Below are 26,236 nucleotides of genomic sequence, written 5' to 3' on the forward strand. Positions count from 1 at the left end.
TATGAATGTGGAACTCTCTACCACAGGAGTAATTGAATAGCACAGATGAATTCAAGGGGAAGCTAGATAAGAACATGAAGGAGAAAGGAATGGAATGATATGCTGATAGGGTTAGATAAAGAGAACAGGAGGAGCTCATGTGGAGCATAAATGCTGGCATAGATCTGGTTGATCCAAATGGATTACTTCTGTGCTGTATGGCTTGGAGGAGAGTCCCCTGTCAGGGGGTGGGAAATCTGTTGTGAGAACATGCAGAATTTAAATGCAGAGTTTCTTTAATTTTTTTTCTCTGTGGAATTCCCTCTCATAGCCAGCCTGAATGACAGGTTGGATGCCCATCAGGCAGCAAGCCTGCTTCACAATGCCAAAGCGTATGAGAGCAGGTAGATAGGTAGATATACTGAGGGAGTGAGAGAGATTGTGTAGGGTGTGAGTGGCAGTGGGGTGGGGGAGGAGTGGGCAGCAGATGGCAGTCGGGGTTAAGCACCCAAATGGGCTGATCTAAAGGCAGCATGACCCTCATCATACACACGATTTCCATGTGCGCTTGGGTTGTGCAACTGAGTTAGTGAATAGGCCTTGTCACCCAGTAGTTTCACATGGTGGCTAAAATGGTGATGGCAAGTGGTGTGTTGCCAGGATAGCAGACACTGACCTGCATAATGTGGACCATAATGGAGTGGAAATCTTTGTGGTACATTCCTGAATTTAGATGTGCCGTCCACAAAGTAACCTGAGTGTAATCAATGACATCCTGCACCATGAAAAACCTGCAATCCTGGCAAACCTGTATGCTCAGTCCACCCTGTTTCTCTCCAGAAAGAGAGATTGCAATGTATTCCCCTCTCTTTCCATATGAAGTGTCAGTGATCTCCCTTATTTGGAACTGGATGGCCAACTGCAAGATGTTAGAGATGTCACCTGCTCCAGCCTAGAAAGAGCCCAACATGAAGAAATTCAAGGCCACGGCTCCCTTTACAGTCATTGGCAATACCATCCTCACCCTGATCTGAGGCTGCAGGTCTGCCTGCAGCAGGCAGCAGGTTTCAGTGAGCACCCCCATAATAAAATAGAGTCATTGCACACATTGTTCCTTGCTGAAGTTGCAATAGGAGAATTGATCCCTGAAGACCCTGTGTGGATGTCTCCTCCTGCTGAGAGCCCTTCTCTTCTCTTCGTCCTTCTTCAAGCAGGTTGTCCTCAATGTTGCCTCCACTCATTCTCCCTGTCATGCTACAAGTCAAAGGGGATGGAGGCTACAGCACTCATTACTGAGAACAAGTGGTATGATCAGAACCCTTGAGGTCAGAACCAAGACCTTCATGTACTACACAACTCCCTGTTGACTTCACCAACTTTAAGCAGGGTAAACCTCAAACAGTTCAGCAACAGCCAGTAGAAATCAATCAGCAACTAACCTGAAAGTGGTTGATGATCCCTTTAAATAGCACTGGTGGGGGATCCTTGCTGCTGCTGAATACATGTTCAGCTGTGCGAGGTTAAGAGAGGGCATTAGCTAGATACTGATGATGGAAATGGCACTGCTAGAGTCAAATTAACTTTACACACTGACTGGTATCACAATCTACATATGCTGCATACTTCTCTAGCACACTCCCAGTGCACATGTTAATGACCTTACCAAATTGGCATCAGGTGCAGCTTGCACCAGAAGCATGCGCATGCAGCAAGGACACAAATTTGGTCCCAAAATGGCACCAGCAGTACTGAAAATAAGAATGCTTTGCAACAGAATTTTGTTGTGATAGATTACAAGAGTAAAGAACAAACATAAATATGTACAAAACATTGGTCAGGTCACAATTAGAGAACCCTATGCAGTTTTAAGCATCCAGTTATAGAAAGAGCATTAAAGCCATAGTAAACAAGCTGTATAGATTGACCAGGATGCTGCCAGGGATAAAAAATTACAGTAATGAGGAGAGAATTTAGATGCAGGGACCATGTCCACTGGATCACAGATGGGTAAGAGGGGAATTAATACAGATTTCTTTTAAGTTATGGTTTTTGATGGAATGAATGAGAAAAAGCTATTTGCTCTTGTTTGGGAGTCGCTGACAAAGAGCAATAGATTTAAAATGGTCATAAAGAGAAGGAGAGTAGCTAGGAGAAACTTCTTTATCCAGAGCGTATTGGAGCATAGAATACCTTGCCAGAAAGAGTGGCTGAGAAATAGTCCACTGTATTTTCTAAGGAAAATTTCTATCATAAAATGATTATGGAAGCTCTTAAGCCATTACTGTTACCGTTAACATTCCCTGGAAAACAGAACACAATGTGCATGACCTTAAGAACATAAATAAGAGCAGCTGTCGATATTACGGCCCCTCGAGCCTGCTCCACCATTCAATAAGATCATGGCTGATCTGATCTTGGCCTCAACTCTAATTTCCTGTCTGTTCTCCATAACTTAATTCTCTTATAGTTCAAGAATCTGTCTATCCCAGTCTTGATTATATTTAATGACTCAGCCCCCTCTGTTCTCTGAAGTAGAGAATTCCAAAGATTAACAATCATCTGAGAATAGAAATTCCTCATCTCTTAAATGGGTGACCCCTTAATCTGAAACTATTTCCTGTAGGTATAGATTCCCTGATGAGGGGAGACTTCCTCTTAGCAACTACCCTGTCAAGCCCCTCAGAATCATATATGTTTCAATAAGATCACCTCTCATTCTGTTAAGTTCCAATGAGTATTAGGCCAACCTGGTCAACCTCATTCTAGGAATGAATTTAATGAACCTTCTGTGGATTACCTCCAATGCAAGAATAACCCTCCTTAAATAATGAAATCAAAACTGTACATAGTACTCTAGCTGTGGTCTCCCTAATGCCCTGTACAGTTGTAGCAAGATATCCCTACTCCATTCCCTTTGCAAAAAGGCCAACATTCCAATTGCTTTCCTAATTACTTGCTGTACCTGCATTCTAACTTTTTGTGTTTCATGTACGAAGGCTCCTTGATGCCTCTGTAGCCCCTCTCCACTTAAATAGCATTTTGTTCTTCTAATCTTCCTAACAAAACGAATAACCTCATTTCCCACATAATACTCCATCTGCCAAATTTTTGCATACTTAACCTAAGTATATCCCTTTTCAGATTCTTTGCATTTCCACCTATTTAACGAATTTTGCTACAACGCACTCTGCCCCTTCACCTGAGTCATTACATAGATTGTAAATAGTTGAAGCCCCTGCACTGATCTCTGTGGTACCCCACTAGGTACAGTTTGTCAACCTGAAAATAAACCATTTATTCCGAATCTATTTTCCATTAGTTAGCAATCCTCCAACTATGTGAAAATATTACCCCCAACACCATGGGAAGTAATTGTGGGCTGTAATGTGAGAAAAAACTTTTTCACACAATGAGTGGTTCGGGTCTGGAATGCACTGCCTGGAGGCAGGTTCAATCGAGGCATTCATGAGGGCATTAGATGACTATTTGAATAGAAACAATGTGTAGGGGTACAGGGAAAAGGCAGGGCAATGGCACTAGGTCATAATGTTCATTTAGAGAGATGGAGCAGACACAATGGGCTGAATGGCCTCCTTCTGTGCTGTTAAAATTCTGTGTAATCTTTTATGTGCTGGCTTATCACTTGTCTTTTGGAAATCCAAAGACACTATATCTATTGGTTCCTTTTACCCACCTTGATCATTATATCCTCAAAGAACTCCAACAAATTTGTCAAACATCATTTCCCTTCCATAAGTCCATGCTGACCTTGCTTGATTACAGTATGATTTTCTAAATGCCCTGCTACTACTTCTTTACTAATGGATTCCACCATTCGCAATGACTGATGTTAGGGTAATTGGTCGATGTTAGTTTCCTGCGTTCTGTCTCCCCCCTTTCTTAAACACATTTGCAGTTTTCAAATCGACTGGGACCACTTCAGAATCTAGGAAGTTTTGTATGATTACAAGCAATCCCTTCACTTCTTTGAGGGCCCTATGATGCAGCCCATTAGGTCCAAGCGGTTTGCCAGTCCTTAGACAAATAAGTTACATAGTACTTTGTTGGTCATGATAATCATTGTTTTAAGTTTCTCCCTCTCTTTTGTCCCTTGATTTTCCACTAATATTGGGACATTTTTGGTCTCTTCTACTGTGAAAACAGGTACTTGTCCAAATTTTCTACTATTTCCTCATTTCCCATTAATTCCCAAGTCTTGTTCTCTCAGGGATCAATGTTTACTAAAGCTACTCTCTCCATTTTAATATAGTTGTTGAAACCCCTACAGTCTGTTTTGTTCTGCTAGTTTACTCTCATAATATATTTTCTAACTCTATCTTTCGTTTAGTTATCCTTTGTTGGTTTCTAAAAATTTTCCCAATCTCCTGACCTATCCCAATCTTTGTAACATTACATGCTTTTTCTTTCAACTTGATACTATTTTTAACTTCCTTAGTTAGCCATGGATAATTCATCCTTGTCAGAGTCTTTCTTTCTGAATGGAATATATCTTTGCTGAGAATTGAGAAATATACCCTTAAATGTCTGCCACTGAATATCTATTGTCTTATCTTTTAATCTGTTTTCCTAGCTCACTTTAGCCAAATCTGTCTTTGCAGTTGCCTTTACTTAAGTAACTAGTTTCATACCCACGTTTCTCACCCTCAAACTGAATGTAAAATTTTCATTTATGATCACTCTTCCCTAGAGGATCCTTTACTAGATCAATAATTAATCCTGTCTCAAAACACATTGCCAGATCTAAATTAGTCTATTCCCTGATTTGCCCCACAAAATATTGTGCTAGGAAACTGTCCCAAATAGACTTTATGAACTCTTCCACAAGGCTACCTTTTCCAATTTGATTTATTTAATCTACGTGAAGATTAAAGTTGTGCATGATTATTACAATACCTTTCTTACTGTTGGTGACTCCTTTCCCTCATTATTTCTTATTGCCACCCAAACTTATTCTATATCTTGATCTTTTGAGCCAAAATAATTTCTCACTATTGTACTCATCTCATCCTTAATATACATAGTTACCCCACCTCCTTTTCCTTCCTGCCCAACTTTTCAAAACTTCAAATACCCTTGAATATTCAGTTCCTAGTCTTGGTTGCCTTGAAACCATGTCTCTGCAATGGCTATCGGGGCATTTGTGCTATCAATTCATCTATCTTCTTCTAAAGGTTGCATGTATTCAGATAAAGAACTTTTAGTTTCAACTTTTTACCATTTTCTCCTACTTTGACCCTATTTGTTGGTGCACTCTTGTGTGTGTACACTATGTGCCTTCCTGTCACACTCTGGTTAATATTACCCATATCACGGCCCTACACTATTGCCTTGTTCTTTCCCTAACTTTTTAAATTTCCCTTCACCTGAATCTTCCATCACCAACGGCATCCACGCCCCCACTCCGTATCTCTTTAGTTTAAAGCTAATCCACATCCCTACTTATTTGATTCACCAGGGAACTGGTCCCAGCACAGTTCAAATGAAGTCCATCCCAGCAGAACAACTAGCATTTTCCAGTACTGGTGTCAGTGTCCTATGAATTGAAACCAATTTATTCCACATCAATCTTTGAGCTATGCATTAAAATTTCCGATATTTTTCACCCTATGTCAATTTGCTTGTAGCTCAGGTCATAATCTAGGGATCACTACCTTTGTGGTTCTGCTTTTTAATTTAGCCCCTATCTGTTCATAGCCCCTCCATGGAGCCTATTTCTTAGCCCTACTTATGCTTTTGGTACCTGTGTGGACCACAATAACTGGATCTTTCCCCTCCGACTCCAAGTTCCTCTCCAGCACTGAGCTGACCTTAACTCTGGTACCAGGGAGGCATCGAAGCCTTCAGGACTCATGTTCCTGGCTGCAGGGAACAGTATCTAACCTTGTAACTGTACTGTCACCCACCACTACAATATTCCTTTTTACTCTCCAACTTGAGTGCCTTCCTATATCATGGCACTGTGCTCAGTTTGTTCATCCTCCTTGCATAGAACCATAGAAATGTTATGATGGAGAAAGAGGCCATTCAGCCCATCATGCCTGTGCCAGCTAAAAAGAGAAAAAAAAAAACTAGGCACTCATTTTAATCCTACTTTCCAGCACCTGGTCCGTAGCCTTGCAGGTTATGGCACTTCATGTGCAGATTGAGGTACCTTTCAAATTAGTTAAGCGTTTCAGCCTCAACCATCAACTTAGGCAGTGAATTCCAGATGCCCACCATCCTCTGGATGAAAAAGATTTTCCTCATATCTCCTCTAATCCTTCTACCAATCACCTTAAATCTATGCCCCTTGGTAATTGACCCTTCAGCTAGGGGAAACAAGTCTTTCCTGTCTATCCTACCCAGGCCCCTCATAATTTTGTACACCTCAATTAGGTCACCCCTTAGCCTCCTCTGTTCTAAGGAAAACAACCCTAGCCTATCCAATCTCTCCTCATAGCTGCAATTTTCAAGCCTTGGCAACATTCTTGTAAATGTCCTCTGCACTCTCACCAGAGCAATTATGTCCTTCCTGTAATGTGGTGACCAGAACTGTACACAAAATTCCAGCTTTCGCCTAACCAGCGTTTTATACAGTTCCATCATTATATCCCTATTTTTGTATTCAATACCTCGCCCAATAAAGGAAAGCATTCGATATGCTTTCTTGACCACCTGTCCTGCCATCTTCAAGGACCTGTGGACATGCACTCCAAGGTCTCTCACTTCCTCAACTCCTCTCAATAACTTCACGTTTATTGAGCATTCCCTTGCTTTGTTTGCCTTCCCCAAGTGCATTATCCCACACTTTCCTGGATTGAATTCCATTTGCCACTTCTCCGCCCACTCATCCAACCCATTGATATAATTCTGGAATCGACAGCTATCCTCTTCACTGTCAACTACACAGCCAATTTTTGTGTCATCTGAAAATTTCCCAATCTTGCCTCCCACATTTAAATCTAAATCCTTAATATATACAACAAACAGCAATGGCCCCAACACTGAGCCCTGTGGAACACCACTGGAAACGGTTTTCCATTCGCAAAAACATCTAGAAACCATTGTTTCCTGCTGCTGAGCCAATTTTGGATCCAACCTGCCACCTTCCCCTGTATCCCATGAGATCTCACTTTTCTGACCAGTCTGCCATATGGAACCTTGTCAAACGCCTTACTGAAATCCATGTAGACAACATCCACTGCACTTCCCTCATCAATCCTCCTTGTTACTTCCTCAAAAAATTCTATTAAGTTAGTAAGACATGATCTTCCTCTAACAAAACCATGCTGATTATCCCTGATCAATCTGTACCTTTCTAAGTGACAGTTTATCCTGTGTTTCAGAATTATTTCCAATAATTTGCCCACCACTGAAGTCAGACTGACCAGCCTATAATTTTCTGGCCTGTCCTTTGAACCCATTTTAAATAATGGTACAACGTTCGCAGACCTCCAATCCTCTGGTACCTTGCCTGCATCTAGTGAGGATTGGAAAATGATCTTCAGAGCATCCGCTATTTCCTCCCTGGCTTCCTTCAACAGCCCGGGATACAATCCATTCTTCCTTGGTGATTTATCCATCTTCAAGGATGCCAGTCCCTCCAGTACTTCCTCTCTCACTACACTTATTGTATTTAGTATTTCACACCGCTCCTCTTTAACTAGAATGTTTGCATCATTCCTCTCCTTAGTGAGGACCGAGACAAAGTACTCATTGTACTTTCCCCTCTCTAATCCTTCTACCAATCACCTTAAATCTATGCCCCCTGGTAATTGAAACAAGTCTTTCCTGTCTATCCTACCCAGGCCCCTCATAATTTTGTACACCTCAATTAGGTCACCTCTTAGCCTCCTCTGTTCTAAGGAAAACAACCCTAGCCTACCCATGCATTTGGGTAGGGCAAACAAAGCAAGGGAATGCTCAATAAACGTGAAGTTATTGAGAGGGGTTGAGGAAGTGAGAGACCTTGGAGCGCATGTCCACAGATCCTTGAAGGTAGCAGGACAAGTGGTCAAGGAAGCATGTAGAATGCTTTCCTTTATTGGGTGAGGTACTGAACACAAAAGCAGGGATGTAATGATGGAACTGTATAAAACGCTGGTTAGGCCAAAGCTGGAATTTTGTGTACAGTTCTGGTCACCACATTATAAGAAGGACATAATTGCTCTGGAGAGATTGCAGAGGACATTTACAAGAATGTTGCCAGGGCTGGGAAATTGCAGGTAGATGCCCACATCTTCTGCATTAACCCACAAGTCACCATGTACATCTCCGATAGGGCCTACCTTTTCCTTAGTTATTCTCTTGCTCTTAATGTACTGGTAAAACATCTTTGGGTTTTCTTTGATTTTACCTGCCAATATTTTTTTGTATTCTCCCTTTGCTTTCCTAATTTCCATTTTTACTTCACCCCAGTACTTTCTATACTCCTCTAGGCTTTCTACAGTATTAAGTCTTTTGTGACTGTCATAAGCTTTCTTTTTCTGCTTTATTTTGACCTGTATGTTCTGGATAAGCAGGGGGTTCTAGATTTGGCAGAACCACTCATTTTCTTTGTGGCTAACAAAGTTCCCTTGAATGCAGTTCAAGAATTTTGCACCCTCTGTGCCCTTCAAACTGTTTGTATCCCAACTGATATTAGGGTAGATGAAGTCCCCAATGATTACTGCCCTATTATTTTTGCACTCAGAAATCTGTCTACATATTTGCTCTTCTCACTCCCTTCCATTATTTGGGGGTCGATAGTACACTCCGAGCAATGTGGTTGCCCCTTTTTTATTTCCAAGCTCAACCCATATGGCCTCATTTGCTGCTTCATTTAGTATATTATCCCTCCTCACAGCTGTAACTGATTCTTTAACTAATAATGCTACACCCCCACCTTTTTTATCCTCCTCCCTATCCTGCCTGAAAACTCCATATCCATGGATGTTGAGCTGCCAGTTTCCGTTATAACGATGATATTATGCTGTCACGTGTCTATCTGTGCCCTCAGCTCATCGGCTTTATTTACTATGCTCCTTGCATTTACATGTACACCTTTTAACACTGCCAAATTCCTGTGCTGTACACTTTTTAAACCTGTGCTGCTTCTGTCTTTCGGAGTCACTCACTAATTCTCCATCTCCCATTCCCTACTCCGGATTTGCCCTCAGGATCCCATACCCCTGCCAATCTAGTTTAAACCCCCACCCCCCACTCCAACAGCACTGGCAAACCTCCCTGCGAGGATATTTGTCTCAGTCCTGTTCAGCTGACGACCGTTCCGCTTGTACAGGTCCCACCTTCCCCAGAACCGGTCCCAATGTCTCAGAAATCTGATGCCCTTCCTCCTATACCAGCTTTCCAGCCACCGGTTTATTCACTCAATTCTCCTATTTCTATACTCACTGGCATATGGGACTGGGAGTGATCTTGAGATTACTGCTTTAGAGGTCCTGCTTTTCAATCTCCTCCCTAGCTCCCTTGTTTAATGTTCATCTTTAGTTCAATACAGTTTCTGAGTGGATTTAAATTTAAAAACAAGGTTTGCAGGTCTTTCAGGACCTCATCCCCTTTTCTACCTAAGTCATTGGCACCAATGTGGGCCATGACCTCTGGCTGATCACCACCCTCCAGAAAAATGCCCTGCAGCTGCTCCATGACATCCTTGACCCTGGCACCAGGGAGGTAACGTACCATCCTGGGGTTACGTCTACCGCCACTGAAATGCCTGTCTGTTCCCCTAACTAACAAATCCCCTATTACTACTGCTGTTCCCCTCCTCTTCCTCCCCTCCTGTATACCAGTGCTGCCTGTGGTGCCACAAACTTGGCTCTGACTGCACTCCTCCTTAGAACCAACGCCCTCACGATATCCAAAATGGAAAACCGATTGGTGACCAGGACCCCAGGGGACTCCTGCGCCACCTACCTAATTTTCTTGGACTGCTTGGTGGTCACCCATTTCCTTTCTGTCTCCAGGCTCCTAAGCTGCAGTGTGACCACCTCTCTGAACATGCTCTCCACATAGCACTCAGCCTCGCAGATGTGCTACAGTGACTCAAGCCGCCACTTAAGCTCCGAAACCCAGAGCTCAAGGTTCTGCAGCTGGTGACACTTCCTACAAAGTTGTCTAGGACACTGGTCACGTCCACAACTTCCCACAAATTACAAGACATGCATTCCACATGACTGAGTTGTCCTGCCATGGCTTCAATTTACTCCCCTTGCTTTAACTTTATTTTACTTATGCAGCTTTATTTTACCTGGCCTTGACTTAACTTCATTTCCCTATAGCTTGTGTTTCTCACTTAAATATAAGTAATCCCTACTTTCAAAATTGATTGTGTTTTTCTAATTCTCAGCTACTTGATGGCATTCCCTAATAGCAGTTTCTCACCAACCAATGAACTTTGGTTTCTCCTGTGATATTAGCTGCTAGGTGCTGCTGACTGCCTGGCTCAGGGTCCTCCTCTCGGACTCTCCTCTAGATGCTGCTGACTTCTTGTCCCAGGGTCCTCCTCTTGCCCTCTCCTCTGGGTGCTGCTGACTGCCTGTCCTAGGGTCCTCCTCTTGCACTCTCCTCTAGGTGCTGCTGACTACCTGTCCCAGGGTCCTCCTCTCACACTCTCCTCTCCTTGCACTCCCTGCTCTCGTCCAAACAGGTTGCAAGAACCTTGTGGCTGTTGGACAAATGGAAGAATTGAAAATCCTCCAATGGTACCTTCTGGATCCACATATCTGCTTCACTCATATTCATGCCCTCCTGACCAATTCTGAAGTTTTTAATCTAAGAAGCAGGATTAACTCTGGAACAGTGTCCAGGTAACTTCTTCCCTCCCTGATGCATTGTGGTGTCTGAAGCTAAGACTTCAGCTCAACAATTCAAACTGTGGACACTTACTGCAGATGTGGTTGTTGTGGATCACACTGGTGCCCACCATACCCACATGTTACATGTTACAGCTGCAACACATCACCTTCCCTGCCTTCTCTATTGTATTTTTATAAAATAATTAGGTTGCAACCATAATTTTTTTAGTGTAATTTTTTAACCTGTATTTGTTAATACTGGAAATAGCATGTGGTGGGATAGAGTTAAAACACGTCACACAGGGTTAAGATCATTTGTGGCTAGCTATTTTATGTAGAGCGGAACAATATACTTTACTGAAGAATATGAAGAGGGGTCACTTCAAAAGCAATGTTCTTCAGAAGTACTCTGTGACACAGTACTGTTTGCCCACCTTGAAGAATTATCACTGTTTAGGTGTTGTTCTGTTCAATTAATTCAGATTGGCTCTTTGATTACAGACAGTCAGCTTGAGATCTCCATAGTTTATTGGAAGTAGCAATTGTATTTGGGTTGAGAAAGATACCAAGTAATTAATAGGCTGTGAATGGTTATTAAGTTAACTTAATTATGAAAGATGTGGCTGTCAATTGCTTTTTTAAAAAATCAGTGTAGCTTCAAAGGGACTTAAGAACATTTCTATCAGTTGGCTGTTAACCTAGATTTACTTTCAGGTTTCCAAACAGCAGCAGAAGGGTTCTGTATCTTCAGTTTATGCTATCCGACAGCAAAGCTAAACCAGGTTGAAGCTACAGCAAGTAAACCTCTGTTTTGAAGTCTATGTTAAAAGAGAATTTGAATGGTAGTTTTTTTTTAATTTTATGCATTAAGATGAATAGTGAAGTGCATGAAACTAATTTATACTACATACTAGGAACATAGGAATAAGAATGTACCATTCAGCCTGTCAAGCCTAACAACAATCTATCATCTATAACCTTTTCAGGGACAAGTTCTTGATTTTTACTATTATTTTCATGAAAAAATGCTCTCCAATTTCACTCCTAAATAGCCAAGTTCTAATTTTAAGATGGTGCTCTCTTGTTCTGGATTTCCACCAGAAGAAATAGTTTCACTGTATCTACACTTATTGAATCCTTGAATAATTTTAAAACCTCAATTCAATCCCTTCTAAATTCAAGGAATTAGAAACCATGTTTTTACAAACAGTTCACTTAAAGCACTGATAAAATTTTGATGAATCTGTGCTGTACCCTTTCTAAGGCCTAATTATTGTTCCTAAAGTTCAGTGCCTGAAACTGAACGCAGTACTCTAGATGGGGTCTGACCAACTTTGTACAACTGAAACATCACTTACTCAATTCTGTATACCAGTCCCCTTGAGATAAAAGGTAACATTCCATTAGTTTTTCCATTAATTTTTGTACCCATGCACCAGCTTTTAGTGATTTGTGTACCTGGATACCTACATTTCTTTGCTGCACCACTGTTCTGAGTTTATCACTATTGAGAAAATATTCTGATTTGTCCTTCTTAGATCTAAACTGGATGATGCCAAACTCCCCTGATTGAAAACAAAAACAGAATTACCTGGAAAAACTCAGCAGGTCTGGCAGCATCGGTGGAGAAGAAATCAGTTTCTTCTCCACCGATGCTGCCAGACCTGCTGAGTTTTTCCAGGTAATTCTGTTTTTGTTTTGGATTTCCAGCATCCGCAGTAGCTTTTAGCTTTTTGTTTTTATCCCCTGATTGAACACCACCTGCCACAGTTTTGCCCACTTACTTAAGCTGCCTATAGCCATTTATACCTCCAGCTCCCAGTCACACCTAACAATGTCAAATGCAAACATGGGTATACAACTCTCCATTCCTTCATCCAAATCATTATTATTTATCATGAAAAGCTGAAGGTCTAGTACAGATGCCACTTGTCATATTCCGCTAATCCGAATGTTCATTTATTTATGCTATTTGTTAGACCACCAAGCCAAACATGCTCTAAAGTTTCTCCCTGCCCCAGCCTTGAACTTGCAACATTCTCTAGTTTCTCCCTTAGAACAACTAGTATTTATGTGGCACCTTTAAAGCAAATTTTGACACCGAATCACATAATGAGATATTAGGACAGCTGCCCAAAAGTTTTGTCACAGAGGTAAGTTTAAAGGAGCCCTTTAAAGGAGAATAAAGTAGTATGGAGGAAATCCAGAGCTTAGGGCCAAGACAGCTAAAGGCATGAGGAGGTCAAGGTGCCAGAATTAGAGGCGTCCATATATCTTGGCAAATTGTGGGCTGGAAAGGTCACAGAGATGGGGTGGGCCACACCATGGTGGGGGACTTGAAAATAAGGATGAGAATTTTTAAATCAAGGTGTTGTTTGACTGGGAACCAATGTAGGTCAACAAGCACAGCAGTGATGGGTGATCATGACTTTGAGCAGCTAAGGACATGAGCAGCAGGGTTTTGGATGACCTTAAGTTTACAGAGGAGAGAATGTGAGTGGCCAGCTAGGGGCCCATTGGAATAATCAATTTTAGAAGTAAAAAGGCACGGATAAGGGTTTCAGCAGCAGATGAGCTGAGATTGGGCAGAGTCAGGTGAGGTTATGAAGGAAATGGGTGGTCTTATTAATGTTGTGCTTAAGTGGCTAGAAATCATTTTGTGTCAAATATGATAACAAGGTTGTGAACAGTCTGGTTCAGCCTCAGACAGTTGCTCAAAAAAGGGACCGAGTTGGCAGCCAGGGAATGGGGTTCGTAGCATGTAGCAAAGACAATGACTTCATTCTTGCTAATATTTAATTGGAGGAAATTTCTACTCATCCAGCACTGGATATCAGACAGACAGACATTTATAATTCAGTGACAATAGAGAGTGAAGAAAGATGGTGATGAGGCACAGCTTGGTCCACATTTTTGAAGGCTGGTGCTGTTTTTTTGGATGGTGTCGCCGAGGGCTAGCATGCAAATAAGAGAATGACAAAGATGGACCCTCGGGGGACACCAGAGCTAACAATGTGGGAGCAGGAAGAGAAACCATTTCAGTTGATTCTCTGGCTATGATTAGAAAGATAAGAATGGAACCAGTTTGTGTGTCTCTCCCAGCTGGACAATGGTGGAGAGGCATTGGAGGAGGATGGTGTGGTCAACCGTGTCAAAAGCTGCAGACAGGTTGAGGAGGAGATGGAGGATGGAGAGATAGTTTATCTTGTCACAGTCACATAGGATACAACTTGTGGCTTTGATAGAGCTGTTTCGGTACAGTGACAGGATAGAAATGTGATTCTAGGGATTCAAACATGGAATTCCAGAAAAGATGGACATGCTTTTGAGAGGTGGCAACATGTTCAAGGACTTTGGAAAGGAAAGGGAGTTTGGGAAATGGAGCAGTAGATTGCAATAGTGATAGGATCAAGGGTTGGTTTCTTTGAGGAGAGGAGCGGTAATGGCAGATGTGAAGGAGAGGGGAACATTAGCTGAAGAGAAAGAATTGTTAACAATATCAGTTAACATGGGAGCTAGGAGAGGAAGTTGACTGGTCAGCAGTTTAATGGGAATATGGTCGAAGGTGAGTCTCATGGACAAAATGAGCTCAGAGAGGGCATGAGGAGAGATAGGAGAGAAACCAGAGAATGATGCAAGTTCAGGGTTAGGGCAGGGGGGAAAGCTTTCGAGCAATTTTATTTGTGGGTTTAGGGAAGGGAGGAAAACGGTGAAGGCAGCTGAGATGGTTCAACGTTAGTGACAAATGTTATACAGATGCATACATTATCAAATTATTTATAGTTTGGAAATTGTAATATTTAAATGTAAGATAAATGAAATAACACAAAGTATGAAGGGCTAGCAGACAGGGCTAGGGTTATTACAGATCAAAGAGAGGCCCATGTTATGTTAGTGAAGACATAATGTAAGGTGTTAAAAATTACACAATGCGAGCCTTGTTAACCATCCTTTGAGGAGACAGCAAGGGTTTAAATTATTCATGTAATTCCAGAAAAGGTTTGAAGGCCACTGGTATACAAGGGAGGGTTTTAAAGTGTCCATATACTTTTCAGGTCAAAGAAGAGGTTAAAGTTAAAGGTACATAATTTGCATTTCTATCTGGAGACAGACCATGTGTGTTACGTTGCCATGGAGATGGGCTGTGGGGGTTAGGAAGTTCCTTTTGTTTTGGTATACCTCAGCTGTATTAGTCAGTGTGTCCGGAGCAGCTTGGAGAAGACAGAGCAGGAATCTGCAGCAGCCAAATCAAGGAATGGAGGGCCATCAGGAACCAGAAGCGTTTCTGATTTGGAGTCACTAAGCAAGGATGTGAGCAAGGCCCATGCTCAGGTTGGGGAAATTTGAATGTGGGAGCTGTTGAAGTAGGGCTGGAGGATGTGTCTAACCAGATGTTAGTGGGAGAATCCCTAAAAAAAACCCCTCACCTTGGAAGATAATTGGGAAACTAGGGAGAATCAGAGTGAATCCCTGGGATCTGAGACACACCTTGGTTTTGTTGTAGGGGAATTGAATGAACCCTCAAGTACCTCAAATGCAAAAAAAGAAAGGAAAAATCTCAAAATGTAAAAAGGAAATTGAAAGTTGAATGAGGAGCGTTCTTTACAAGATTTTGGTTTAAACTATAAGTTCCTATGAGATATAGTGTTTAAGTTAAAAGTGCTTGTTCTTCTCCTTTTATCAATAAAAACTATTTCCCTTTAAAATGTGAAATCTTGTTGCGTTGCCTTTAGTTGATAACTTGGAACTCGCATTTCTCTTTAAACCATTAATATCTCTACAGAGATTGTAATGCAAAGAAATCAATGAGCCCCTTGGACTTATTGTTGGAGATGAGGGCGGAGGAGATAGGGGAGAAGAATTCCAGAAAATGGCTTACAGTGGAAAAAAGAAGCCGGTATTATCTTTGCATTCCAGAATGTTACTGGAATACTGAATAGTTTTAGCTGACATGTATGGGACCTCATAGTGCTTTATGTGGTCTAGCATATCTGGTGGGAGGGAATGGTTCTCCATCAAACTACCACCTGATCTCGAACTTCCCTTTCCTCTCCAAAGTCTTTGAACTTGTTGTTGCTTCCCAAATCTATGCTCATCTTTCCTGGAATTTAATGTTTGAATCCCTCCAATCACATTTTCAAACCACCACAGTACCAAAAGACACTTTTCAAAGCAAATGACATTCTATATCACTGTGAAAAATAATTTTCCTCATCTCTTCAACGCGATTGACTACACCATCTTATTCCAATGTTTCTCCACCATTATCCAGCTGGATGGGACGGCACTGGCCTCATTCCATTCTTATCTATTCTGTCATTGCCAGAGAATCAGAGACGACGGCCTCTCTTCCTACTCCATACAGTTACCTCTGGTGTCCTTGAAGGATTTATCCTTGGCTCCCTCCTATTTCTCATCTACATCTGCCCCTCGGTCACATTATTCAAAAACTCACAGTCTGTTTCAACGTGTATCCCGATGACACCCAGCTGTACCTCACCACCACCACGCCTCTTGATCCCTCCACTGTCACTAAATTGTCACAGCATCCAGTACTGATGAGCAGAAATTTCCTCCAATTAAGTATTGGAAAAAATGAAGACATTGTCTTTGGTCTCCATTTCAAAATCTCTTCCCTCGCTACCAACTCCATTTCTTTGCATGGTGTCATAATCATCTGCTTCATGTATTTTAGAGATGTAACTTTTAATTGTGGTAATGTAACTTTCAGGTTGGAGATTAAGTGCTAAATGTATGATAAATAGAAACATTTGGTTAAGAAACTGGTATGAATCTAACGGAAATGCATATCAAACAAGCTTGGGTTCATTACATTTGAAGGGTAACTTGTGTTTATCTTACAAGCTCAGAGGTAGAAGTGAGAAATTTAAGCAATGGATGATCTATCATTGAACATTTTGGTAGAGCCGCTCTACACTTATCTCAGTAAAAGATTTAAACTATTCATGTAGGTCTAAGATAAAAAGCTGGAATTAGTTTGTAATCCTGGGGGCTCCTTAATAGTTCACAGAAAGTTTGGAGAGAGAGCAATCATATCCATTAGCAATATAAATTAATTACCTGGGTTACAAAATCAAAGAGTTGTGTTGAAGGTAAAAAGATAAATAGCTTACATTTCTGTTTGGAACATTCCAAGTATGACATGTTTTCATGGAGGTGGGCTGTGGGAGTTAGAAGGTTCCTTTGTTTAATTTATCTGGGTGTTTTACACAGAATGCAGTTGCAGATTTAGTCTTGTGTACATTGCAGCTCAGTTTGGAATTTGCGAGGGGAAAGAAGCTGGAAGACTTGCTTAGCTTGGAGCTAGAGGAATAAATCTTCAGCTACTCTCGTAGTGAAAACCGGCAGTTAGGCTTCACTGCATTCTCCAAGCTAAGCTTGAGCTGAGAATTCTATAGTCATGAGGTTTTGAAGAGAAATCAGAGGATCACTTAGCCAACAGCTAATAAAAGGATCCCCATTATATTTCATACCTGGAGAATTGCTGGAACATTGAGGGGAAATAAAAGTGAATTTTGGAGGGCTGTGGCATACTTTTGGGTTGGTCCCTGGAAAAGTGAAGGAACCTTCAAGATTTTGTAAGATAACGGAACTCTTGGTGGGAAGCAGAAGTGATCTTATGCATGAGTCTATTAACTATAGCGTTAGTAGTGTTGGCTTTGTTTAACTTCTCTTTGAGCGTTAACAGATCCTATCAGGATCATAACAATGTCAGAATGTTTGAGGCTGTTCGTAAACTTATAATACTTGACCCCAAGATGAGCTTCCAATCACATATCCCTGCCATCAGTAACATTGCCCATTTCCATTTCTGTAACATCTCTAGACTCTGTCCCTGCCTTAGCCCATCCGCTGCTAAAACCTCATGAATGCAGTTTTACCTCTAGATTTGACTATGTACCATGTTCTACGCTGTGTACACTTGAAGTCATCTAAAGCTTTGATGTCTGTGCCTTAAGTGCAACAAAAACTGTTCACCCATCACCCCTGTGCTGGCTGACCTAGACTGACTCTCATTTAAGCAACAACTTGATCTTGAAATACTCATCCTTGTATTTAAATACCACCATGGAGTCCTCCCTACCTCCATAATCTCCTTCAGCCTCATATTCCACCTAGTGTTCTGGTCTCTTAAACATCTCTGATTTTAATTGCTCATTTATTCACTGATTTTAATCACTTATAGCCGCGCCTTCAGCTGTCAAGGCTCTAGCTCTGAAAGTTCCTCCCTAAACCTCACCTCCTTTCTAGGCTCCCTAAAATTTACTTCTTATAACCAAGCTTTCAGTCATCTGCCCTAATATCTCTTTATTTGGCTCAGTGTGAAATTTGACTTTGTCATGGTCCCCTGAAGTGCCTTGGAATGTTTTATTACAGTAAACACACTATGGGATGTAACTTCCAAGTTTCAGGGCAGTGTAACTATGGGGTACCTCAAAGATGCACTGGGGAACTACCACCATTGCACCCCACCCTGCCACCCTGGAAGTTCCAAGGTAAGGGTTGCACAGCTGGGAAGCGCAAACTTCTCATGTGTAATTGTCCTAAACTGGCAGCCATCTGAAAACTGTGATTTAAATCACAAACTTCGAATAGTTCCAACTGTGTTACATCAATAGCTACCCAGAAAAAGTTAGAAGAATTAAAACAACTTCTAGCTTCTGGGTAACTATTGTACAGACCCACACCAACTCCCCACCACCTCCAAACCCCCTGGTGACTACCCCTACCCCTGACTGCTCCTCTCCCACAGGACTTCCCCAACCCACCTTCGCAGGACTCCACCACCACTAGCTCCCCTGCCCCATGGGATCTCCCCCAACACCCGTCTAACACCCCCCCAGGTCCAGCCTGACTCAACACCACCCATCTGGCTGACACAGCCCCCACCATAAACTGGCTGACCACCATCCTCACCTACTCCACCCCCCCCCGCCAACCCCCACCCCCCCGACTGGCCAATCCCCCCCACCCACACCCGCCACACAACTGTCCAAACCCCCACCCGCCTCACACCCCCCCACCCCTGGGAATGGCAGACCCACCCCACCCCCAGCCACTGATCCCACCCCCCTACCACAAGACTGGCTGACCCCAACCCCCGCCACTGTCCCCACCGAGACTGGCCGACCCCCATTACATAGACCAGCTAGAAGAAATATCTGGTCATAAAGACCAAATTATTGACAGTGCATGCGGTATCTCCATCTCCAAATCAAGTGGTGAAGGTAATAATGGCTGACAATCGACACTTTTGGATCTTGTGTGTAATGATCCATTGCTGAAATTATTGGCTAGCTAATGAAAATGTCAAGGCTAAGATTAGCGAATTAAGACAACTCTCTCTCATTGGATACAGTTTACTCTTTTTAATTGAAGTTATTTGCTATTTTCAATTTTTAAGCACTATACATTAAATTCCCATGTTATGTATAATTGCTTAATTCAAATTATTGAATAATTCAAACTTCTAATGCAAAAAACAATGTTGAAATACCTGGAATAGATTGTAATTTGTTCCTAAATAATACTTAGAAAGTTAAAAGGATACTCAACTGTATAATTATAGACATTGTAAATAGTATATACAAGTAAGGTTTTGAAGAAACATAAAAAATGATATGTCACCATTAAATTAAAGATGCTTCTATGTTTACCACTAATTCGAAGAAATGGATGCTATAGAGCCCTGAGACACTGGTTTTCCCCTATTTACAATCCCACTTACCACTGTCATATATTATCGCCAACCAGAAGTCAATCTGGTAGCAGATTGAATGACCTACAGAAAACTAAGGCCAGAATTTTATGACCCCTCCCACCTGCAGGATTTTCCGGTCGAAGTCAATGGACTTTTGAATGGCTTGCTGCATTTTACGGTCCGGCCCCTCCACGATAGTGCCGTAAAATTCCACCCCAAGTCTTCATTACCACTAAAACAATGTAAAGAGGCCTATTTACACATTAAAGCACACCCTACAGTGAGAGAACTTCGCTTTGCTGCACTTTTGTAACATAAAAATGCCTAACATATATAACGAGTATTGAGTTGAGTGTGCTAGGACTCCCCATTGTCCTAGATTTCATTTGAACTTGTGCAGTGCAGGTGAATGATTTCTTACTTTGGTTCCTACTGCAGACACCAAGGGAAATGAGGTTGTGTTCTTAATCTAGTTCTGCTTTATTGCCAATATTTTTCAACCATTACAATCTCTGTCGCACTGCAGCTTAAAGCAATGTTACTAAGGACACAGTTGATTAATACATGAAAAGGAAAATGTCATGCACTGATTTTACAATGTACAGTGATGCCAATTCTTTAAGAATGACATAGACCATCCCACTGCTTCAAGCATTCCCAGGGTGCGATGAAGTATGGGGGTCCACTTAATATTGGAGCACCCATTCAAACATGGCATTTTTCATTGGATGCAAAGAAATTAAAATGATTTTCATGGTACCTGCATTCAGTACATTGCACCTATATGGGCCCACAAGTACCAATATTTCCTGCTTTAGGTCACAGCCTGCAGTTATTCCTGATACAAAACTAGCTCCTAATGGAGCATGCCTCTGACAAAAGGAATAGACTGTTCTGGAGAACTTGGAAGGACCCGAGGTGTGCAGCTGATTTCCCAAACGCCATCTTTGAGTCTATCTGCAAGAATTTCCAAAGCCTGAATACCTCCTATCTAGTAGGATGAAGCTGGCAAACTTACATGGCTTACTGCAGAGTCCCTTCAAAACCTCCAAGTCCAACATTATACATTTTCCCTACACCTGGGTATCCAGATTGCAAGTCAATAAAAAGTAGACAGGAGATGGAGAGTATCTTCGTGTCTTATTTGCATGCTACCTCTGGGCTTATGCCTACCATTAGTACAGCCTGGGTGCTCCATAAACCTCGGATTAATGTAAAAAGGTAGATACTCAGTTATGAATCTGCCCCTTTTTGTGACCTTTGTACCGATGAAATGGATGTTCCTTGGGATGGGGACAAGGTTTGGAAAATCAGCCTCCAAATGTTTTAATCATAGCACAGCTATCTGTTATCTCCAAGGGTCTAAAATTCATGTACTGAATAATGTTGCGGGAGCAGGCAGAATTTGAACTGTTTCTTATTTAAGTAATACTAGCAGCTTGCCTACAGCATTGCTCAAGGTGAATCAGAATACACTAAATTAGGATGTCTGAGGTGTGATGACTAAAATGTGACCAGTGTGATGCTCACAGAAAACTCAGCTTCTGTGTAAGGCCTTTAATGTATTACAGATAAATTATGCTAATTCAAGATAAATTGTGCTAACTCATGCAATCTCATGTTACATAATGCAGATTAAAAATTATACAAACTGACCAAGGTCCTGGTTCTTTTTGGACAATGTCAGTTATGCAGTGGCCCTGCATCAAGGCTGTAAGATGGAATTTAAGGGTGTTATTTTTTCATTAGGTTATTGCACTCTATTGTGATGCCTGATTACTCACCATCAGCATCTCACTTGTGAGGGAATTCACAAGGTCCGAGACTGAGGAGCGAGGTTCTGTTCTCCTGTCAGAGTCATCCTGAGGGACCTGCCCTTGCACAGGGGTTGTATTTACTGGTTTATTTCCAGTGGGTAACCTGCAAATAGAAATAGCAATTAATAATCTGACCACACGGCCAATGTCACCAGGATGATAACTGTGGGCAGTTCCATTAGCAAAGGAAACTGGATCCTTTTTCTTTCCCTAGCCCAACTAGGCTGTGAAAGCTGCAAAAGATCTCATGCTCCCCAGTGAATATGCTTCAAAAATGCTCCATTTTCTCAAAATAGTCCACAAGGTTCTTAAAACCACAAATTAATTTATATGTTAAGCAATTAACGATGACATAATTTAACTAATTATGCATTATTGTAATATCATTAATTTACATAGATACATGGTAAATATTACAGAAAAGGATGGAATATGGAAAACAGACTGAAGAAAGATAGTTTTATTTTTCTATTGTGCATATAAGTGAACTACATCATCCATAATGTAACTAGTGGTGAATTTGGGGTTCAAGCCTTAGGCAATGGTGGTTTATGACAACAATCCTGTGATGAGTATCAGGCTTCATAACCCACAAACTGCGCAGTTTATGAAAATTGCATCATAAATGTTGAAATTATATGAATCCGAAGTCTCAGAGATTTTCTTCCACGAGCAAACTACAACTAATCTGACCATGCTGCTACCAAACACTGAATTGTACCAAACAGAAGGAACGTAACATTAATCATTTGAGGAAAACAAAATAGGACTCTACAACTCTATGCAGTGTAGTGTAGAAGTCTGAATGTTCAAATAAAGTTGTAACAGCACACAGAAAGAGACAAATAAATGGGTGATATAATTGCATAATTACATGAAATAAGCACATTAATAACACAGTAATGGGGTTTTTAATAAGGATTCTGTGAGCCCTATATGTTGAGTGATAGATGGAAACTTGATTTAGTTTGTGTTGTATTTCTTAACTTTGTGGAGTTAGAGGAAATCACAGAATGATGTGTTCAGTGAACAACTGATTGTTGCTTAGCAGATAAAGCTTGTTGATAGAGGAGACTAAGTTCCACTTTATAACACAGCTGATAAGTCTCCAGATCTCAAGTTGTACCCAAGGTCTTTACACTGCAATGCTTTACATGAGAATAAAACAATATGTATTATGGGTGGCTATTAGGGATAAGTGCCAACTTTTATGAGGAAATCTGAATCCCTCTTGTTTGCACAAATTTGAATTGTTAAAATAGGACAATCTGGTGCTGGGTATGCATGTGGTTCACTGGCAGTTTCTTGGTGGATAATTCTTAGTTTTTGGCACTCTCTTGGTAGATATAATTAATAATAAAAATGCAAAAGGATACTAAAACAAAATGAGCTGCAGCTTCCAACTAGCGTTGGAAAGTGCTGGCCCACGGGAATTAGAAGACTAGTTGGAGGTCTGGCAGGGGGGGGTTTGGAGGTCCAGGGTCGGGGTGGGGGGTGGGGGGAGGAGGGCTGAGTTCCGGGGGGTGGGTGTCGGAGATCCGGAGGAGAGGTCCAAGGTCTTGGGGAGGGTGTGCGGTGGGGGTAGTCAGAGGTCTGGGGAGGTGGTGGGGGAGGGGGCAGGTCGGAGGTCCAGGGTGCAAAGTCTGAAGTTGGGGGGTGTGATGAGGGATAGGTGGGGGTGGGGGATGGAGGGGGTGGGGTCCAAGGTTCAGGAGGGTTTGATGGCCGGGGTGGGGGGGAGGTGTCTGAGGTCCGTGGGGGAGTGTGTGGCTGTGGGCGGCGGTGGGTGTGGAGGGATTCAGTGGTTTGGCAGGGAGGGGGCTCTGGGGTTAGGGTCCGAGGTCGGGGTGGTGGGGGAATCAGAGGATGGGGGATTAGGGGATCAGAGGTCGGGGGGGGGGGGGGTGGTGTGGGATCGGAGGCTGGTGTGGGTGGGGGGATTGGTGGTTAGGGGGTTGGGGATCAGGGGTCACGGGTCAGAGAATTGGAGGTTGGGGAGGTTGGGTGGGTCGGGGGTGGTGGAGTCCCGTGGGGTTGGTCTGGGTCTTTACAAAAGGCGCTCAGAAGTTAAAAGAGGTTTTAATTCTTCGGACATTTTCTGAATAACTTTTGGCGTAACCCTGTCGGAAGCATCCGAAGTTTGTGATTTAAACTGTATTTTCAGATAGTTTCCAGTGCAGCGCAATTGTCCAGAGGAAGTGCACACTTCTGGGCAATTGCCGTGCAACCCTTACCTGGGAACCTCCGAAAGGGATTCCCCAGCGCATCTTTGGGGCATCTCCAAATCCGAGATGGGGATTTCAGAAGTTATGGCCCATTATAAACAACCAGATCAAAAATTAATTAAATCAATGTTTCCTTGTAGAGTGTTAGGTGAGTATTGTGACTGACAAGTTAGAGCAGTTCAGCTCCTGCAAGGCAAAGATAACTTTGCAGAAAACCTGCTACACTGATGTGTCACTAATACTTAACTATGTTATCAACCAAATATGCAGCCAGAACTGAATGTGCTTTCTGTAGGATATTGCCATTCTACAAGCAGTTTTTGCTTTGCTTGATTAGTTATAAACCTTGCCACCTAGCAAAGGGGCTGCTAAAGACAGTAATGCAACATTGATGGAGAGATACAGCAAGCATGCTTGATAAAATCTTTGATTTGGAATTAACCAGGTGACTAAGCAGAATGAAGTAATGATAGCTTCAAGCAAGCTTGCACAGCATTAAGGTAGGCTTCAGTTATTTCTAAAATGATCTTACATTACAAAAAATTGACTCTCTTTGATAATTCATTAAAAACTGAAGAAAATTATTCTATTTCTTTAAAACTGGTTACATAATTTATAATACAAAATTATAAATTATTGCAATTGTATGTTACCTTATCACATCTGTTCACCTTAAAGGTTTACACACCATGAAATAATATAGCATGGATTTTAACTTAATACATTCACGAGAACATGGCCTGTTTAGGTTTGATGCATGGTTTATGTCCCATATGATTTTGGCTCTATTGAAGTCAATTGGGCATCCAATCTGAACATGCCTCCATTCTCCCCACATGTTAGGGTGAGATGGGGGATTATATTTCATTCTGTGTATTTGAGTAGAAATACGTAAGAGATACACTTCATAAACATAGCGACGTATCTTGCAACAAGATTCCTACAGGTGACACATGCATTAACTATAAAAGTAATAATTAAACCTCCTTCATTGGTTCAGTTGGCAAATGCATTGTGTAGTGGAACTGATCCATAAAGATAAAGATTTCATCCTCAGTGAGTGCAACATTAGCTGTTCTCAGCAGTGCTGTAACTGGCCTCGATGTCTTGGGGGTGGAAAAAAAAATATCCCTTTGCAGTTTCCATTCTTGATCTTCATTTAGACATATGTCAGATGAGGCAGAGTAGATCCAGTAGTAATACCATATTGATCTGCTATCTAGGATTGAATTACGCTGGGCTTCATTTAACTCCCTTGTGGAAATGTGACAAAGTGAACAGCCAGCCAATCCAAGAGCAGCAGCAGGCAGGCTTGGCAGATTTTAATGGTCAAGCTTCGTAAGCATGCTGCTTATCAACTTTCCCACCACAATAGTCATTTTCTGCACTAGCCACCCTTGTGGGCTCTGAGCGACATGGACAGCTATACATAAACTGGTGCTAAATTAGTAATTGATTCATGCAATACCAAAAACTAATTTTAAATAAAATTATGATGGCCATAAAACAGGAGAAATGTTCATTCATTTGTTTGAGTTAAGGTCTAAGAGTGTGTTAACCCACTATGTCACTTTGCCCACCCTCCCATCTGATTAAATTTCTAACAATTTGTTTTTTCTTTTATGCCAGGCATATAGTTACTTGGTAATCATTAATCTTGGTCACTGAAAGCAGAGCAAAAGTTGTAGCTTTTAGTCAGCATTTTATGCTTCATCTGCTAAATGTGCCTTTACATCCCCCTATTCACAACACCTCAAGGTGGAATTGTTAAAATTATTAGAAGACCATGAGCTGAGATGAACAATGTCATCATCATTACAGTAATGTCGCAGACAAGCAGCTCAGCAACTTAACCTTAGTGCAAGTGACACCACAGCTTTGCATGTTTTTATAAATATTGGTTAAAAGAATCTTTCCCAGAAATTGGACCAGGATAACAATGGTCTTTTATAGACTTCTATAAGAAGGTTACTAATGTGGATAGTTTTCACTCTGCTAAATAGAGATTGGACATGTTATAGAATATACAGGCTTCAGTTTTAATTAGCGTGAGTGGCAGGAGATGTACTGTAATTGTCCTGTTTCCAGTCACAAACAGCAATCTATCATAGCAGTCAATGGAGTCATTGACCTCAGTTGTACAAGTGAGAAGATCTGATTTCCCCTTATGTCCCAGAGTGGACACTCACTTCCTAATATCTACTTACAGAACAGTGCAACCTAGAGGATGTAATGATGTATCCTCTGATATAAAACACCAGATTGCACCTTCTGTATGTAACCCCACATGAAATTCTCCAAAATTTGACGCTAGACAAGAAAACGTAAAAGAAAAATATAAGATGAGGTAAATGCAAAATATTAACTCGCTATGCTTCACAGGCATGTTAACATACAGAGTTGTCAGTGAAATAAAGTTGCTTAACATGACTCAGTCCTTATTGAAACTTAATCACCATCTCATTGATCAAAATAATGAACAAACTATGTTTCACGATTTCATTGGATTTCCTTGTTTGACGAAAACAAAATAACTCCTGACCACACCCTTGCATCCTAACCTTGCAGCTTTTCACAGAACCAAGGTTCTTGTACAATCTTGTAGTGGGTGGACTAGTCTGATCCATGGGATTGCATAAGTCACCTGCTCACCTTTCATAGCTCACCTTTGCTTCTAAGGCCATAAATTGACCTCAA

At 41.6% G+C, this 26,236-nt stretch overlaps 1 protein-coding gene across 3 annotated transcripts in view; it reads right to left on the reverse strand.

Annotated features, from left to right (window-relative positions):
- The window catches only part of LOC144684818 (synaptotagmin-7-like), a 703,889-nt gene that overhangs the window by 85,861 nt on the left and 591,792 nt on the right, over nucleotides 1–26,236 (reverse strand). For all 3 annotated transcript variants that reach the window (XM_078549087.1, XM_078549086.1, XM_078549088.1), the window contains one exon: nucleotides 21,282–21,417. In XM_078549087.1, the coding sequence (XP_078405213.1) occupies nucleotides 21,282–21,417 (136 nt within the window). The remainder of the gene's footprint in view (nucleotides 1–21,281; nucleotides 21,418–26,236) is intronic.

This window comes from Cetorhinus maximus, chromosome 9 (genome assembly GCF_964194155.1).
Source record: "Cetorhinus maximus chromosome 9, sCetMax3.hap1.1, whole genome shotgun sequence".
Lineage (NCBI taxonomy): Eukaryota > Metazoa > Chordata > Chondrichthyes > Lamniformes > Cetorhinidae > Cetorhinus > Cetorhinus maximus.